The sequence below is a fragment of the Taudactylus pleione genome, unplaced genomic scaffold (genome assembly GCF_031769625.1).
Source record: "Taudactylus pleione unplaced genomic scaffold, aTauple2 ptg000539l, whole genome shotgun sequence".
In the NCBI taxonomy this organism is placed as follows: domain Eukaryota; kingdom Metazoa; phylum Chordata; class Amphibia; order Anura; family Myobatrachidae; genus Taudactylus; species Taudactylus pleione.
In genome coordinates, this window is record NW_028284941.1 from 3,764,686 (window position 1) to 3,784,986 (window position 20,301).

Genomic DNA, 20,301 nt, shown 5'->3' on the forward strand with positions numbered 1-20,301 from the left:
GTCATCGTCCAGCATCTCTACAGACCCTAGTGATGCCAGACGTCATCCAATTGTATCATGGCAAAACTGACCATTAATAATATCACTCAATTTGCCTGTAAGGATCAGCTGTTTGTGGTCACCTATGATCAACAGTAATACAAGACCAGAGCTTAAACATATGAGACTTTCCATGCGACTTCACTTTGGAGCCAATGTTAGAATGGGGCTTTTAAAGGCTTTGGCATGTTCAGTCTCTAAAGCTAGGTACACACTATACGACGTAGTGTACGATAAAGTCCCGACGCAGATTGGAACAATATATCGTACACATCATATAGTATGTCCGCCCGATCAGTTGTTCATTGCATCATCCCATCTGAGATAGGATGATGCAATGATCACAGTGCTGTTACACAGATCATGAAATGATGCATTGCGTTGGATCATGCAGTGTGAACGGCGCGATGCATCGTTACGTCACTGGCCGCATTGGTGTGTACCTAGCTTTATATACACCGTAAAAAAAAATTAAATTTATTCCTGGGATTGTAAAGAACAACCAAAAAGAGCTAATATTACAGAAAATACCACATATTAACACTTAAAAACCACAAGCAAAAAATAAATTCCAAATGAGATATTTATTAAAGATCGTTACACAAAATACCTTATTAACATAGGCGTACACAGGAAATTGTAGGATATGTTAACGTCTATCATTTTGAGGATATTGGAAACTATATACATTTGAGTGTATTTCAGATTTAAAATTGGCCATTTTAATTTTTTGGGGGTTACACTGAGGAATGATTGGAACACACAATATAAAAGAACCCCCACAAAACTTTATTTAGTTTGGGTATAGTTACCAATATCCAGCCACACTTTATTCACTGTCTTTAACAAAAAACTTGGCACAAAGGTTTTAGGTAGGAATATTCTTATTAAATGAATAAAACATTCAGGTTTAACTAAAAAGAGATATTGATGACTAAACGTATTCAAAGCAGATTGCCAGTTCCATGATGTGTAAAATAAAATGGTAAATCAACCATGGACACTACTTTAGCATACTATAAAGTATCAGGTCTAGAGATAGGACAACACTTCATACTAGGTGTGTATGACAATGTATTGAACTGAAAGATCAAAAGATCTGTTCAAAAAACAAAACTGATAAATATATTCCATGATCACTACCATAGCTATAATGAATGTTACACAATTTGTTTTTATGTAGGTGTGAAAAAACGTTAAAAAAATAAAAAAATTGTTTAAATTGTACAAAGTGTTTTTATCCTTGGGTACAGCTGGTGATGGTAGAGCAATGTAGATAGTGTCAGTGTTGGAACAGTTAGGAAGCCTTATTTCAGTATGAATTGTAGATTAGTGAGAAGAGCAGCAGCATCAGACTGGATCAGAGGATAGTTATAGGGATCTGCATTGGAATGCAATAAACAAGGTAATATTGCTAAGCTGAAATAAGTGAATGCAGTGTGTGACTATAGGCAAACAAAATAGAGGAAACTGAATAGAAAACATTTAAGGTGCCTTTGGTTACAGCACTAAGAAAACATTATAAGATAAGACTTGGTCAGTTATAGTGTTGTAATAAAAGGTGTATCCATATTAATCTTCACATGAACTCAGACTGTCAGCAGGAGAAATTGACCAAACATGGGGTAGAAATGCTCCCTTTTGTGAAGAGTAAAATAAAAATCGGACATACAATATAACTCGTATGATGACATATACAAATCCATACTGTGAATTATTAGTAGTTGCTGCAGCATCAAAGTCCAAATATTCTCATGTCTCTCGTCTGAGTATGTATTAGGCGTGACCAGAACTGAAGAAGAAATGGCTTTTACAGATGACCAAACCCATTTCATTCAGTGCATTCATCAGCTGAGGATATATCTGGAACACAGAAGAAAACAAACACCACCTCTATAGCTGGTCATCATCATAATTTCTGGGTTAAGAAAAAACAAATCATAGAACAAGCTTGTGTAGGTTCCAAGCAAAAATGGTTAGTGACCAAAACCCCCAGAACTTACACACATGATCGGCGGGTCGCCCGTACACACCAGTAGATGGCTGATATATCTTTCAAATATGTCGGCCATACGCTGTACTGCACGGCAGATCTAGATGTTTCTAGAACCCATGGCAGAAAATTGGGCATAAAATAGAAATCTGACAAAAAATATACTTACAGTGGACACATACACATAAGATGCAGGTGCCACAATACATAACCACACTAGACATACAATACATTGCCTAACATACAAAACATTATGATCATCATACTGGTCAAAAAACAATTTACATTGGTTTTCCAAACAAAGTTATCCCATTATTCCATACAATTAACCAACAATACTTAAATTGAAGTTAAAATATGGACATCAATGAAATAAAGTAGTAGGATCTTGGGGTGTTTGCTGTTCCTTCTGCAATACTTCAATTATGTCAATTTTTCATATTTCTTTAGTTTGAGTCAAGGCTTCTATTTTGCCAATAAGCTCACTAGAAAGGAGTACGTTTTCAATATACAAAAGAACAATTATCTTTCACATATAAATCTTATTTTTATTTTATTTTGGCTCGTCCAAAACAAAGATTGGTCATCTGTGTTCAAAATATGATCAGAGCATGTCCATTAGTATGTTAGAGCTTTAAATTAAGCTCATCTGCGGAGCAGTGTTCAAGGATCTTTGTACAGCAAAACCCCACATATACAGTATAACCTATTAAAGACATATTTCATGCAGAATTGGGGGTATGAGAAAGTGGTTTCTTGGCGATGTGAAGAGACAGGGCTGCAATTTTGAGTTCCAGCTTTCCTATGAATTGCAAGACATAATGGACATGCATGCAAAATAAAAAACAAATATGACTAATACTGTTGCTCCTTCCAAAGAACTACACACACACACAAACACACAATAGAAAATGTAACCTTCACACAGACACTTAAGTCCCCCATACACGGTGCGATATGCACCTTGCGACGCAACGGCCGATCGTCGGCGTATCGGGCGGTCCCCACACACGGAGTGATCCACTGCCTGACATGCTGGCAACCCTCCTCCCCCATAACGCTGCATGGGATCGTACATCGCATCCCCAGATCAAGTGAACATGCAGAAGAGGTGCGATGTACGACCCCACAGGAGCGCGCACTGGCCTATGTCATGCCCACACACAGTACGATATAGCAGCAAAATCGTGCCAATCAGTCAGATCGGCTGCTATATCGCACCGTGTATGGAGGCCTTTACACAAAGAATTGTTTTACATTTAAAGATATTTATATAATAATGGTTTCATTTAAAGAATTGAAACATGAATATGTTTTTGTAACTATACCAGTGGTTCCCAAACAGGGTGCTGTGGCACCCTGGGGTGCCTCAGGGCACTTGCAGGGGTGCCTCCCGTTGGTGGTCCAGTACCAAATTAAATTATTTTTAGTCCGTGTGATTGGCAGTCATTAGCACCGATTTTGCCCATCATAAAATGTGGACAAAAAAAAAAAGCGCAGCCCTGACAACCATCACATAAGCACGATTTACTTCATTTAACTTTTGCTGAAATTCTCAATAAGAAACCTTTGGCCCAGGGGTGCCGTGGAAAAAAATGCGGATATTCTATGGTGCCGCGATTCCAAAACGTTTGGAAACCACTGAACTAATCTGTTATTATACAGAAAGGCTGACAGTTTACAATAAAGAACAAAAATAAGAACAAAGGGCAATCAAAACAACTGAGAAATTCAAACTGCAAATGAACTAAATAGGAATATGGACCATGAGATGCATGTTGTGCTACATGCGGTCTGCTTGTGTTGTGGACTGTAAGGGCGTGATAAAGTGTGGAATAGGTTTCAGTGTTGGTTACACTAGGGCCAATCCCTGATTTACAAAATATCCACAACTACAGAATTGCTCAGGATGGTCATAAATCATACTTTCACAGAAATTAAATGTTTTTGTTTTTTTGCATGGCACCAAAGAGACTCAATGTATAATTTTCTATTTACATAAGGCTTTCCTTTAAGCTTTCCGTGATGACTAAGGAGCACAATCGTAACTGAGGTAAGAATCCATGCCATATTTTTCCAATACTGATAGGTGTCATCAGGGAGGTATGACTTTCTCTACTATTTACATCAAGTCAAGCAACTGAACCAAGAACCATCTAAGGAGCAGCAATTCCTCAAACATGGGATGTGTCCTAAACTTCGTAATTGGAGGAAAACCTCTATTGGTACTAAATGGCTGGGAAACACTATCCAAAGCAGCTCCTTAATGACTTTCAATGTGTCTGCACAATGTGCTCTATAAAACAAATATACTAAATAAAATAAACATTAGACCATTTTTTCAAGTAAAGATATGCAGGAATTGCATTTAAAACTTTTGCCATTTGTGATCCACTATTTTAATTTGCTGATGAGAAAATTTGGCACAATGCCTCCCATGTAAACGTGGCTTGTATATATTTTTGTTACAGGTTGAGTCTCCTATATCCAAATACAGAATATTCTGAAATGCGGAATATTTTTAGCATGACCGAGAAAATGAAACCTTTACTTTCTGATGGTTTAATGTACACAAATTTTTTTTTTAAGCACACAATTATTAAAATACAGTATAAAATAACCTTCAGGCTATGTGTATAAGGTGTATATGAAACAAATGAATTTCATGTACACAAACTTTTTTCGATTCACAAAATTATAAAAAATATTGTATAAAATGAACTGCAGGCTGTGTGTATAAGGCATATATAGAACATAAATGCATTCTGTGTGTATATTTGGGTCCCATTCCCAAGATTTTTCATTATAAAATGCAAATATTCCAAAATACAGAATATTCCGATATCCACAATACCCCTGGTCCCAAGCATTTTGGATATGGGAGACTCAACCTGTACTTAAAATGAAGTGATTCAAACCTCTCCAGTCATTATTATTATGGTTTTGTTGCATCTCTAATCTCAACATTGTTTTCTCCTCATTTTATTCTACAAATTCTATTTTATCTTTTGTATATCTATTGAAGTATAAAACACAAAAACATGACTTTCCCTTATATCCCATGGTTTCGTTTCCATACTCTGAGCCATCCATGCAAATTAAAGTAGCTTATACTTATACCAAGGAAACCGATAACAAATGTGTACTGTTAAGGAGCGTACACACTAGACGATATGCTCCCTGAGCGATATCGTCTAGTGTGTCTCCGGAAGGCTGTGCTCAACGTCGTTCGTGACATTGAGCACACCCGCTGAACGATATTAATGATATCGTTCAGCGCCGGGCTCTCTCTCCCCCATCCCCCAACATGCAGCAACCTGACGACATAGTCAGGTTGGCCTGCATGTTTACTTGATGAACGATAATGACGAACCACCCGCGGGAACGCATGTCATCATTATCGTTAATTGTTTTGATGTTAAAAATGGACGATAAAGTGGACGACTGAACGATAACAATATCGTTAAGTCGTCCACTTTAATCGCCCAGTGTGTACATACCATTAGTCTTTTTAAGATTAAAAAGCTATAGGGAAAATTACACATGGGTAGGTTTTATCCCCTTTGGCACTCAGACAGACACTCTTAATAGGTCTCCGCTATTTTCATAACTATACTAGATCCAATGCAATTGTATCTGAAATAATGCTCTGAGAGGGATAGCACATTCAGCTATCCTAAGGAAAGTTCTCAGGCATGACAACTGGGATTGAACCCTTAACCGTTTTGCGGGGGCCATGCTTCATTCGGCAGCATGGCATCACTAGCTACATCCTCAGATCTTTCTGCATGTACAAAAGATTTGAGGTTGCGATGGATGACAAGCGGGAGCGTGCATCAGCATCGTGTGTACACACTGGACGATATGAACGATTTGTCGTCCCAATGCGTCGGAACGGCCAAATCGCTCAAGATATCATCTAATGCAGCGATTCCCAACCTCGGTCCTCAAGGCGCACTAACAGTCCTGGTTTTAGTAATATCCAAGCTTGAGCACAGATAGTCAAATAAAAATAACTGAGGTACTATTTAAAGTCACCTGTGCTCAAGAATGGCTATCCTAAAAACCTGGACTGTTAGTGTGCCTTGAGGTCCGTTGTTGGTCTAGTGTGTAGGGGCCTTAAAGCCGGTATCCTATTAGCCACGAACATTTTCCTCACAAAAAAAAATAAACGGGCTTTTAATGCGATTTTTGCCCGATGGTCATCATCGGGCTATCCAAAGCCATTTTTATCCATGAGAAAAGGGTTCTGTGTTGGAGAGAAAACAGAGGGTTCACGAAACCTGTGTGTTTTCGCAATCGTGAATACGTCAATAGGGCTGTTTCCGGGGATTTTGTTTTGCCTGCCTGAGGTAGGTGAAACACAATCCCCGATTACTGCTGACTGAGCTATCTAATTAGCCCCGAAAGCCGGCACTTATTAGTCACAGCAAAGTGCTACGGCTAATCGGATACCGACCTTAGTGATGCTATTTCTGTTTCTTTATGGACATATGCATCATCCCAGCCCGGAGGATAATCCTGCTTAATTGGATATGCCCCTAACAACAGCTCATTTAGTAGGCTTTGACAATGCTTTTTAAACAAAAAGAGAATGCTCATATGTAGGCTCTCACTATTTCACACTTTCTATACTACTTTGTTTAGATTTGGTTCTAATTTATAGCCGTAAATTGTGACTTCATCAGCAATTATCCAATTATTTATTGCAGATATTCAGCATATTTCTTTTTCTTCAGGTATATTCTTTTTATGTGTTTTTCAACTTTTTCATCAACAATAATATTTGCTGAAAGAAAAACCCGGGAAAAAGTTGAAAAGGAAACAGAAAGACTAACTTGACTATACTAGATTTCTCCCAATCATATATATTTTGTTTTAGCTTCTAGCCTTTCACACATTGTATAACCCTCTGGTACGCTGGAGGCAGGTAAGTGCAGTATCAAATGACCAGGAAACTGCGGCAATGTAAAGCAAGGAAATGCGCAGACAGCACAACATTAATATTAATGAGCAATGCTGTTCTATTGTCAGAACTAAGCTATAGAACGCTGCAGTTTACTTTGTGGGAAAAAGGCAACATTCTTAAACACCCATCTGGTATTTGGTTTTATAACTAATTATTGCTGGTGGGCATAAGATAATCAGAGTAAATCCATTTATTTTTAAGTTTAGCTACTAGTTTAACTACCATTATTTGTTTTATTTAAAAGAGCATTCAGCGAGCACCAAGGAACAGCAACTGGTAATACATTTCTAGGGAGCATTAATTACTAAGCCTAGTTCCACATAGACCAATTAAGTATGCGTATCACGGCAGATATATTTAAGGAAAATATCCCCACTATGTACTAAGAGAAACTCAGAGGGACAGCAGTTGCGGTAAGAGTTGACCCTGCAAGTTGTAAAGTCTTTGTGAAAGAGTTCTCCTGGGGAAGCGGACACTGCGCACAGGTTCAGTTTCCGCCTCCAGCCGGTGGCTACGGGAATGAGAACGGAAGATCTCTCTCCTGCTCCCGAGACTCCATAGGCTTAAAGCAGTTTACACCATCTGAAGATGGTGTAAACTAACAGAGCCAAACTCCGTAGAGATTCGAGTTTGGTACATAGGGGTCAGAGCATAGTCTCCATTGACAATAATGAGGTCTGCGATCTGCAGTGCTAATTAGTACTCAGATTTCTTTGACATCTCCTGCATTGTGCTATTAGTACATAGCAACAGTTCATAAAATTATGCAGAAACTGCAGTGTCTACATAATTTTATAAAAAAAGCTTGATAAATAGGCTCCTTATTGTGGAATAGTACACACACACACACACACACACCAGGATTATTACCATGTTTATATTGGGCCTCTACACGCTGCATTCCCAGGATAATTTCCTGATATTGCTATAGATATCACAGCATATATGGCCAATTTAGGGCATTATAACCCAAACAAGCTATACAAAAAATTTTAAATAAAAAAAAATTAATAAATAGTCATACAACCATAACTACTTCAATGACTAAGTTTTCTTCAAGACTGTTAAAATACCTTTAACCTCTGATGCAGTTATAAGTATCATTAGATTATCTGTAGTTTCAACATAAAAAAAGAAAGCAAACTACACAATAACGCTAAGACATATTATTCACACATTAAATAACATGCAAGACTAACCATTATTCATGCTATGCTTGTACATCTGCTAGTTCTGGAGGCATTGGAGACTTAGGGTGCTTGCTTTCAAAGTGCTGCTTGAAGGTTTTGGGATCTGGCATCTGTGTCTGAAATATCGATAAATAAAACTAACATTTTTAATACATACATACTTCTGGCACTCACAACATACACATAGAAATCTTACCCTGATGCCATCACAATGTAGGTATGCAGATAAATAGGATGGCAACACTCCGGTATAACAAAATACACGACAAGAACTTAGATCCAATGTTTCAGTATATTTACTTCATGATGAAAGTATGGAGTATATATACTGAAACGTTGGATGCAAGGAACTGTCGCTTGTTTTATTATACCCGAGTGCCGCACTCCTCCTTTTCCATTTCTATATCTATACACCTATACTCGAGCAGTGTCAGGATGTGAGGGGGGGGGACTGGAGGATACATTGGAGACGACTGTACCACAAATCACCATCTTATGATGACCCCCAAAAGACATACAGATAGGTCTAATTAAGGGTATGCGTTCGGCATCCCGGTGGACTGAGTGCCGATGCTTACCTTACCGGCGCCAGAACACTGACCACCGGGATGCCAAAGGAAAGTAGCGGGGTGGTTTAGCACTAGGGGGAGGGGGTACAAGAATACTTATTGTTTATTCTGCACTCATGTTTGCTCACTCAATGTTTTAAATAGTACATTTAGTAGGCAACTTTCTACCCCCTTCACAGATTTCAATACACCAAGAGTACAGTTTTAATGTTACAGGTGACATTTCTTGATAACAAAATGTAAAGAAAAGTTATTGAACTATCAAAGAGACATTGAAATTACAATGCAATGTACATCAACCATGAGGCAGTGTAGAGGTCAAATAAAACGTGTCATAAAAAGGCAGAGACTGAACAAAAATATTCTCACACAAAAATAAGTAATAGACAACAAAAATACGTGACAAGGTAAAGGGGAAAAAACAATAGGTGTAGAGGGAAGGGAGTGGTTTGGGATTTAGGACGATGTATATAGAGAGAGAAATGGCAAAATAGCAATATGACATTCACTATATGTATAATGAGACACTCAGAAAATGATTCAAATGTAAAAAAGGGTAAACTAGGAGAGGTAACGATAGAAGTAGAAAAGAGTCTAGGGATTCAATGAACTGACCCAATTTCTTATAGAATCTAATTACATAATTCCATCGCTCACCTCATTGTCTTGTGTTATTATATTGAGAGATACATATGAGACAGTGACTTTTTAGATTTGATGTACACAAGATTTGTCTAATGGTTCAAGCGCTGGCCTATATTGAACCCTTGTCCCCTTTTTTGTGTGTTCTCAATATTGCGAATATACATATAAAGAATAACAGGAGTATGCAGTATCTTTTTTTTTTTTTTTTTCAAAAACAGAAACAATAAAATACATTAAAAAAAAAAAAAAACATAGTTAACATGAAACTCAGATGGGAGGGTCTGACAAAAATAACCTGATCTCACACCAATTTGTTGTTCTTTTTGTAAAGATGTTCCCACCCAGTCCATCTTAAATACATAAAATAATTTCTTCTTAAACATTTGGGGGACGGCAGTATCGGAAGCAATTTACAGCAACCCGGTGAAATACAGGATTGAGTTGTCAGAATGCCGAAAATAGCCCATTCAGGTATTAAAGGGAACAAAATATGAACTAAATCTAAAAGAGTAAATCGTTTAATTTGAGCCAAACATTTTTGATGGGAGAGCAATCCTAAAAACAATGATATAGTAGGGAAGCATCAGTACTTCAACTCTCATAAGTTAGATCACTATTTCAAAAACAATATCTCTCTCGTGTGGCAAGATCAGGGTAAGGAGGTCGTCTCCTGGAGTAGACAGGTGCACTTTCACACAGCAGCCAATTAATAGCACACAAGCGCATGGCCTTTGTAAAAGTATCTGCAGCTAGTTTTATTTGCAGCATAAAGACGACCCTAACCTGATCAGCTGTAACTAAACTGATGATTCAGCCCAGAGTGGAGGGACCCAACATCCCTCTCACAAAACAACAGTATTAGCACAGTATTTATATCCAGGAATCACAGTGGGGAAGATGTACTATAGCTGCACTCATCGTGCCACTATAGTTCTTCCTGCTTCACCTCTTATCAAAGCAAGAAGCAATAACACAAAGAACTCAGTTGCCAGAGTGTGGCAGAGAAAACTCCCCCCTTCAACGATCCGTGCAAGACTCACAGCACATCAGCCTAGTGCTGTTCCTTACCTCCTGGTCGGCTCCACTGTGCATGCATGCGATACCGCAAACATTGAAAGATCTTGTGCGCAGCCAGAGACCCCCACAGAAGCTACCTGGTCGCCGCAGGTTTAGCACACGTACTAGCAGTTGTGAATATATATGTGAATAAATAATTAGAAACAAAAGTGCACTTAATGTCCTTAATAACATCTGAATGATTTTCCGTCGCCATACAATTGCACTGTAATACGAATACTATTGTATGGAGACGACAAAATCGTTAGAGGTTTGCAGATAACAGAGAAAAGTGATTTTTCTCTATGCTATCTGCTTTCATACATACCAAGGTTCAATGTAAGTACCTAATAGCACTGGGTATTGTGTATTTGGCACTTACCACCTCTTCTTACATATCCAGGTATGCTGCCTGCTCCCCAGGTAGTGAAAGACAGACTAGCAACTGACACAACTGGGGCTAAATTTAATAGCCTCAGAGTTTCAGATGCTGCGAGGATTTATGCAAGTCTCCTCGGTTTTTTTTAAAGAGGCAATCATTATTGAAGGCTAAACCAGCTTGGTTTAGCCTCTATAATGATTGGCACTTCAAAAAAAACAAAAAAACAACAACCGTGAGACTCACATAATCACTGCAGTGTCGGAAAGTTAGTTTCTGTCCACCAGGCAGAAGCCAGGAATCTAGGGCACACATAGCTCCCATTTAAAACATTTCCTGTGCTTTATAATAATATATATATATATATAACTACATCAGCATTACATCAAGATGATATCTCACCATGTGACGTTTCAGAGCGTAAGCTGTTAGCAACATGAAATTTTGAAACTCAAGGATAAGTAGATAAACGTCAAATAAAAGCAAAAAGGTTTTTTGTACTCACTGTACAATTAATTCCTCTTTCATCCTATCTAGGGGACACAGCAGACTGTGGGTTTAGAGGGGAGGCTGAGGAGTAGGCACCAAATAGTTTTACTATTGGAGCTGAAGCTCCCCAAAGCCCGCCCCACCCCCCCACCACTGCCAGCTATTTATCTAACAAAGCCTAAAGGAGAACACAATTGGCAACAGGAACCACCAACACAAACAACCAGGGATGGAACACAGTGTACCCCCCAGATGGTGTCAGAGGAATTTATTTTATGGAGAGTACAAGAAATCCTCTTTTGTCCTAACTGGGGTGCACTGCAAACTGTGGGACTTCCCAGAGCAAGCCTCAAGGGGGGAATGGGGGAGTTCAGGGGTGGCTCTAGGCACGGGCTATCATGGCTGTCGCCAGGAGGGCAGCCCTGCTCCCTTTCTGAGCCTGCCATCGGCTAGCTGCAGTGGAAAAGTCTGCCCCCCACCTTCCATTTGCGTTATTTGGTAAGCTCTCAGGGGGAGGGAGGGGCACACCACAAGACAGCGCTGGGCGCATGGAAGCCTAGCGCCGGTCCTGGGGGAGTGGTCACGAACTGGCCGAGCGGTGCGCAAAACCTTATGGTCAAAACTGGTGTCTTTGGCTACAAACATGCAGAAGTGATAAGTTTTGGTGAAGGTGTGCAGCGAGGACCAAGTAACTGCCCTGCACAGCTATTCAACTTAGGCACCCTGCCTCACTGCCCAAAAAGTACCCACCGCCCGAGTAGAATGCACCCAACTAGGGTCAGGTAAAGGCCCACCAAAAGAAACGTAACCTTGCTTAATAGCAGAAGTAATCTAGTGGGCCACGGATTGCTTGGAGGCAGTACAGCCTGGTGATCCTCTTTTGGGGCTGGTAGCCGGCTGTGGCTGATGAGACAGGAGCTAACTGTTGGCGCTGATAAGGCCCACTGCCCCAAAAGCCTAACCCCAGAAGGAGACTCCTGCAATCTAATAAAAGAAAAGACTAGAAAATAAACAAAAAAAGCTCCTATAAATCTTCATGCCATTCCAGCAGCTCTAAATAAAAAAACTGGTTAGCTGGAGGAAGTGGAGAGCTTATTTAGTGCCAACACCCCAGCCTTTCCTCTAAACGCACAGTATGCAGTGTCCCCTAGATAAGACAAAAGAGGAATACATCTTTTTGTGATGTATGACAAATACTGTGAACATGTGACACGAAGAATGTCATGCGATTATAAAAAAAATAAAAGAGCTGCTCCATTTCTTCTTAACTTTGCAACAACTGAAAAGCTAGGGAGTTTTACCAGAATAGGATTTCGGTGAGAGCTCTTACCCTGCACACAGGACATGTAAAGACAAGAGCTGCTTTTGCAGCAGCTTTCTGATCGCTTCCATGCTTCTTCTTCTCAGCCTGTTTCTTGGCATTCTTCTGTTGGGACTGGATCTTTTGCTGCCCACGGGCCATACTGCCAATTCTATCAAATCAGAGAAGATTAGAGAAAATATTATTTCACTTGTATAAATGTTTATACATCACCATCCTGCTCTACAGTGACCATATCCAGTGCTCCTTATTTAAACCCTCTGCTTTAAAAAAAACAGGCCAAAATTGGAATAATAAATCAGAGGATGGGTTAAAGGAATTAACATACAGTATAAAAGAACTTTTATGCACTGAATACACTTGTTGCCACACAATGGTATCATCAGAAATGTTGGGTTATATAATTAATATAAAGGAGAACAAATATACACACACACACACACACACACACACACACACACAGGCTTGTATAAAAACTACATAGAACTATTTGTATAGTTCAACCTTTATAGTTTATACCCTTTCAAAAGGGTATATACTAATGCCTAATCAAAAGAAATCATGACAAAAGAAGAAAATGTATTACGGACCGTGCTGTAAAGCTTTAAACCTAGAAGAGGACCTTTACATTTCACACCCTGTGACCACTTCTGGCTTATGAATGCTTTCTAGCCTGAATCACAAGAGGAAAAACCTTACATTTTTAAATTTTAACATCTTGGCTTCCATGCAAATTGAGATAGCTTTTGACTGGTAAATGGCACAGAGTCACAGAATGGACATGGCATTTATCAGAAACACTTTAAAGTCACTTCCCTTGCAGTAACAATTCACCATAAAGTTTAACCAAAACACCACAATGTTGGCATCCTGTTGACCCCACCTCTGGACAATATGATGAAATATATTTGGATGAAGAGACCATTCTACTGGATGAAGTGTATTCCTACTGATAAAATAAGATTCACAGTAATCAGATTCAGAGTTTTCTATCCTTTGCATAAACGCTGTGGAATTTACTGGTGTATTCTCCTGATCTCTTTCATGGGCCCGAGAACTGTTGTTTTCACGGATCGAAACGATATATTGTGTGGATTGTATAATGTGCGCTCCCGATGGCACGTGCATGGGGGTCGTTCATCGCATCGTCCCATCTGCTGTGCTGCAATGAATGACGCCATGCTGCTAAATGCAGTCGTACCCAGGATCGTATAATGTGTATGGCCGGCACGATATATTGTTCCATTGCCTTGTGCCATCGCTGTGTACACATTGTATAGTGTGTACCTAGCTTAAGATTGCTCCGAGTTCTAGGACATTGATTGGTTACATTGATTCCTGTATGAATTCCGGCACAGTGCTAATTCCAGTGCATCAGTGTCCTGGGTACAATCTGTAGAACTGACTGAAAAGGTTGTGATTAGATTTAGCTAAGAAGTCCACCTCAAATTGTCTGGAGTAGAACGGACCAAACTGGACTAACCCAAAAGTAGATGCCATCTATCTGGGGGCACTCATGGCTAAACAGACAGAAATTCATTTGAGAGACAGTAGAGACCTGATATAATTTGTCAAAGCCCTATGAAAATCATTCGCTGAGCAGGAACTAAACTGGACTTTGAAAATTGATTAGCCATGAATATAAACAGAAGGATGGGAAAAAAAATATTCTGTCATGATTAAAGGTGGTCTTCATATGAAAAGACAGTAATACCCTTTGCTCTCACTAGGACTGCCATTGTGGTCATGATCTTTGTAAAGACTCATGGAGCCATCACAGGTCCAAACAGAAGACCACAAAAATAAAAATGTTCACGCTGGACTGCAAATCTGAATAGGCATTGAAGCCCAAACCTGAACATGTATGTGTTCATTATGTCTTCGGACACTGTTTGCTTACAACATCAACAATTCCATCTTGAAAATGTACAATGAAATCCTTTAAATGTCAAATCTTATGGAAGGAAGACACCACCTGGCTTTCTGGACCACAAAGTGGTTTAAATAAAACCCAACAACTTCTGATGTGCCAGAAGCATAATAAGAACCCATGAGAAAACTGAAGACTGCATTACAAATTACCCATGCCATGGTGTCTATAGTGCAGTGGTTCTCAAACTCGGTCCTCAAGACCCCACACAGTTCACTTTTTCCAGGTCGCCTAGCAGGTGCACAGGTGTAGTCGTTACTCACTGACAACTTTAAAAAAAAAATCAACAGGTGCAGCTAATTATTTCACTCATGAGGAGTCCTACAAAACATACACTGTTTGGGGTCCTGAGGACAGAGTTTGAGAACCCGTGCTATAGTGGATGCAAACCACTGGTTCTTGAAGACAATGTGCCCCCACCACAGGAGATCCCAGGTGGGCAACACCATACAGCAGGATAGATATCGTACCAGACACACACACCACATCTTTCCTTAGCTGGGACACAGAGGATGAGATCCTGCCAGCAATGAGTGGGCTCTCCTCACAGAGAAAAGCCTGCCAATATAGAGTATCAAACACAAAGTGATACTCCTCCCCATTATAAATGAGTCTGGTGCCACATTTAAAAGAAATCTGCAATGGCTCTATATGAGGTGGCCGATTCCTCATAAGACAGTAATACCGGATATTGGAGGTTTTGCTGAGCCAATGCTGGCAACCAACGCTTTTCTAGAATCGGAAACAACAATTGGGAAAATTGGTTATGAACAATAAGATTCCAATGGCCTTTCCTATTCTATTACCTTCCTCACAAATGATAGCAACACTGAAGTGCTGGGCACTGTGCTTAGAGAAAAAGAAGAAATAGTGGTCACTATAAAAAGTGTTTAACATTCATCTCAGGGGATTCAGGTGATGTATGATGCCCATGGTGTAGCTGTAGGTGTCTAGAAGAGGTAGGTAGTACAGCTTTGAATCCCATTCACTAATGATGAAGGAATCTGTGTCAGGATAAAATGACCTCTTCGCTTGTCAGATTATTATGACACCATTACTACTTATGTAGGTGTAGACTTAATTATGTTATGTAATATTGTCTAAGACTCAATTTAGAATTTGTTATAGTTAAAATACGGCACCAGGATGCCCAGAGCTACTGAAGTATGGCTGCTACATACATACAGCCCACGTCAGAGCAGACATAAGGACTGCACATATAACAGTCTCCTTTATGGGCAGCACTGTAATCAGCACAGTGATACACACCATACACCTTGTAGGAGAGAACTTTTATTATTTATTAATAAACAGCGCACTGCCGCATCTCAGCGCCTGGACAATGCAGCAGCTACAGACCACCACCCTCCCCCCAGCCAGCCGGACACTGCATAACAAGTATTCCCGGGAACAGGCCACCAGTTTGGAAGTAGCATCCAGTCTCCGGACTACAGTAGAAGACTGCTGAGCACTGACAGAGCTGCATCCTGCTCACCCTCCCTTTCCCCATATCTTCAACATACCACGGTCTTCCCACAAGACGCCGCTCGCTAAGGTACCCCCCGCTCCCTTCTGTCACGATATCCCGATCACGCGGTGTCGCGACTCCTGGCGGCACTCACATCCGGCCTTTTCCGGCTCCTTCCAGTTTCTGCAACACGCCACTTCCTACCCAGCGCCGGGCGTGCGCGTTGCTATTGCTAAGCAACAGACACCATAGAGTAGAATCCTCCAGAGAGTAGTCACTGCGTCACCTTTATCTCCCACCACCACATCACACACACACACATTCTCTCTAGTGCTCTTTTCCTCAGTGACACTGTTGTCTCTAGTTGTAGTTGCAATAACACAGACGCGGGAGAACGTGGCTCACATGCTGTTAGCTGCAGTCAGCAAATGTACTGATGTTCCATTATTTCTACTGCAGGGTCCATAGCGCTCCACAGGAGACCTTGGGGTATAGGTTGATTACGTCAGTCGACTCAATAGTTAAGTCTGTGCTCCCAGGATGCACTGGGCCCCTCTCCTATACCCCAGGCCAAGGCACCTCAGTTTTGTAGGTGTCCGGCCGGGGGTCGGGTCACTTCAAGAGGGGTTGTGTGTCAGCCCCAGAAAATAGTTTGCCTGAACGGGTGCTGGCACTCCGACACCCTGCCGACGCCGAGACGCTGGCATCGCAGCGGGTGTCTGGGGGTTTTGGCTAGCAAAAACTCCCAGACGCCCAGGACTGTGGCCCGGACTACACGGGACGTCAGGTAAGCAGAGGGCGCCCGCTGATTTCACAGTCCATGTTACTTCCCAGGGATGGTGACCCCCCTTGGGAAACGGCTGCGTGTGGCACCAGACACGACGCCTGCGCTGCCACTAGACCACCAGGGATAGGGGTCCACAACGTGCGGATGTTGTGGCATCCCAGGGGTTAATAGCACGCCAGGGGAGTGGGCCTTCCCTGTAAGGCACAGCCGGCCCCTCCCCCGCTGCACTGCGCGCCTTTCCACAGCGGTCTGGCGGTTGCATGCAGCTCTCCTCCCTCAGGCACGCCCCCTATGAGTCCTCCGGCAGCCATTTTATGGATCTAGACGCTGGTCTCACCGGGAGATGCGGAGCCTGGGTCCCTCTACATAACTCTCCTCCAGTAGGTCAGTGTATGTAGCACTGTTCATACTAGACTAGTTTAATTCACAGCTGAGGTATTTATTGATCTGTGGAGTGTGACACATACATCCATTATGAAGTAATTCTGGACAGGCCAATATCACCCTCACACAGTCCTGCACTAGGTGTTTTGCAGGACCAAAGGAAGGGAAGATTATTGTGGGAGGATTGTGTACCCTGTGTGCCAGGAATAAAGGATTACCTGCTGGGCCCAGCTCTTCTCAAGAGCCGCCCTGGGCTTGTTTTGCATAAGCATTAACTACCCTGATGGGTCGGCTTGCTGCTCCTCCAGTGGCCCCACAATTGGGGTACGCTCCGCAGGTTGCTGTGCCATCTATTTCACAGGGGACTCCACGACAGCTGGTTGTGGGTCATAATATGCCTTTACAACCTACACCCTACCAGGTGTCACCTGAACCTGTTTGGGTTAATACTCTCTTCAACACAGTGCAAAACCTGACGGAGATTTTACAGGGTGAGTCCAGCTAGAAGGGAGGTGCTGTCTTCTCAGTCAACTGATGATAGGGAGATTCAGGACTTATCTGAGTCAGAGCTCCCTCAAAAAAAGGCGGAGCCTAAGTCCAAAATTTATGTACACTGCCTCATTCGTGCAGTCCGTGTGGCCATGGATATTGGGGATGAGGATACATCGGCCGCCAAATCCAAACATACTTTCTTTAAGTAAGTTAAAAGTTCAGCGACGGCTTTTCCTCTGTCGGATCAGCTAGTTGAACATTTGGAAGAAGACTGGAAAACTCCAAGCAGGAGATTTCAACCACAGAGACGGTTGGAGGCCACTTATCCGTTTGAGGAGAAGTATTTCTCTAAATGGGAAACTCCTCCTCAGGTGGATTCTCATATTACACCCCTTGTCAAAAGTGCGACCCTTCCTATGCCGTCCATGTCATCATTAAAGGATGTTATGGACAGAAAAGTGGAGGTCTGCTTATGGTCCATTTATTCCCTCTCTGGGGGGGTCACTAGGAAAGCTATGGCTATATGCTGGGTGGCCAGGACCATGGAACGGTGGCCTAATGCCTTGGAAGCGTCCTTGCCTTTGGAAGCTACAGTACCAGTGAACAAATTGAACTGGTAGGTTACCTCAGAGACTCGGCTACATATGTGAATGAGGCTACTTTGGATGTAAGTCTCATTTCATCGGCTGCAGTGTCAGCCAGGTGCTCTCTTTGGTTGCGATCTTAGAGAGCGGATGCTGAGTCCAAGAAAGGGTTAGAGGCTAGGTCTTGTTTGGCACAGATTTGGACAAAATTGTAGACACTTTGGCGGCTGCCAAGTCTGCCTGTTTACCCTAGGCCCCAATGCCGTCAGGATCTGGAACTCCGTCCTTTCGGACCTTCCGTCCTCAGGGTAAGTCCAAAGTTCAGTCTTTTCCCAGACCGTTAGGAAGTAAGAAGGCCACAAAGCCCAAGAAGCAGGCTTGGATTACCAGACGTCCAGCTGCCAAGCCTGACGCTAAACCCTCAGCCTGATGTGGCAGGCCTCTCCTTGGGGGACCGCCAAGGTGGGAGGCCGACTTCTTCAGTTCGCCCAGTGTTGGTGTCAAACCACAACAGACACTTGGGTAAGGGAAGTGGTCTCTCAAGGGTATGTCCTTTCCTTCCGCTACAGACCTCATCAATTCTTCCCTACGGGACTTCAGATAGATTAGGAAAAGGCATTGGAACTTCAGAAAGTTATACATTCTATGCAACTGCAGGGACTTATAGTTCCGGTACCTACTTCCCAGAGAGGAATGGGGTATTATTCCACCCTCTTTTTGGTTCCAAAACCGAATGGTGCATACAGGCCTATCCTAAACCTCAAGTCCCTGAACAAGTTTCTCAGAGTGCCTCAGTTCAAAATGGAAACCCTGCGGTCGATTATACTGGCTATGGAACCTGGGGATTTTATGGTGTCTCTGGAGATTCAGGATGCATACCTGCATGTTCCGATAGCTTCGGCTCACCAGAAGTACCTCAGGTTAGCAGTGTTAAAACACCACTTCCAGTTTCAAGCCCTGCCGTTCGGACTGTCCACGGCACCCAGGGTATACACCAAACTTATGGCAGCGATGGCGGCCCAACTGCGGCTGCAGGGGGTCCGTCTGTTGCCTTATCTGGACAACCTGCTATAGCTAGCCAGGTCTCCGGAATTGCTTCTTCAGGATCCACAGCTGACAATCACAGTGCTACAAAGCCACGGCTGGTTTATCAACTGGAAGAAGTCCTCTCTGACACCCTCACAGAGCATGCTACATCTTGGGGAATTGCTGGATTCGCAACCACAGAGTATTTTCTTAACCAGGGACAAAATATCCACACTGCAGCAGCCGGTTCGCAGCTGCCTGCACTGTCAATTCTCGGCAATGCAGTTACTGGGCTTCATGGTGTCGACATGGTGGAGTACGGACAGTTTCATTCCCGGTCTCTTCAGACTCTGATCCTTTCCAGATGGGATGGATCTCCACGCCACATACGAACCCAGACATTGGTACTGTCTCCGGAGGTACGTCTGTCTATGACTTAGTGGCTTCACACAAGTCACCTTAGCAAGGGCCGTCCTTTTTGGATCCTGGAGTGGGTCCTTCTTACAATGGACTCCTGTCCCCAGGGTTGGGGTGCAGTGACAGGCTCACACCTCTTCCAGGGAAGGTGGACAATAGAGGAGTCCATTCTTCCAATAAACATATTGGAACTCAGGGCGGTTCTAAGGGCTCTTCAGCAAGCAGAGCTCATGCTTCACGGAAAACCCGTGCAAGTCCAGTCAGGCAACGCCACCACAGTGGCCTACATAAACCGCCAAAGAGGCACTCGAAGTCGGGCGGCACTAGTGGAAGTGTCCAGCATCCTGACTTGGGCGGAGGGCAATCTCCCAGCCATTTCAGCAGTGTTCATTCCGGGAGTGCTCAATTGGGAAGCGGACTTCCTAAGCAGTCACGACGTACACCCAGGGGAATGATTCCTTCACCAGGAAGTATTTCAGCTCCTAGTGGACAAGTGGGGCCTTCCCGAAATAGATCTAATGGCATCTCGGCACAACCACAAGTTGCCAGTGTACGGCTCAAGG

The 20,301-nt window shown here is 42.3% G+C and overlaps 1 protein-coding gene across 2 annotated transcripts; it reads right to left on the bottom strand.

The window, feature by feature from the left end:
- Positions 1 to 604: 604 nt before the first annotated feature.
- Positions 605 to 16,292, bottom strand: LOC148500938 (transcriptional regulator ZNF706-like). Of its 2 annotated transcripts, none has more exons than XM_088451170.1 (4): positions 16,104 to 16,292; positions 12,660 to 12,801; positions 8,201 to 8,307; positions 605 to 1,902 (listed from the first exon to the last, which is right to left on the bottom strand). In XM_088451170.1, exons 2-3 carry the CDS (start codon positions 12,789 to 12,791, stop codon positions 8,212 to 8,214), a joined length of 228 nt encoding a protein of 75 aa, XP_088307296.1. In that variant the 5' UTR covers positions 12,792 to 12,801; positions 16,104 to 16,292; the 3' UTR covers positions 605 to 1,902; positions 8,201 to 8,211. The 2 variants fall into 2 exon arrangements, with proteins under 2 accessions (XP_088307296.1, XP_088307297.1); XM_088451171.1 differs by having other exon boundaries at positions 16,203 to 16,289.
- Between the last annotated feature and the right edge of the window lie 4,009 nt (positions 16,293 to 20,301).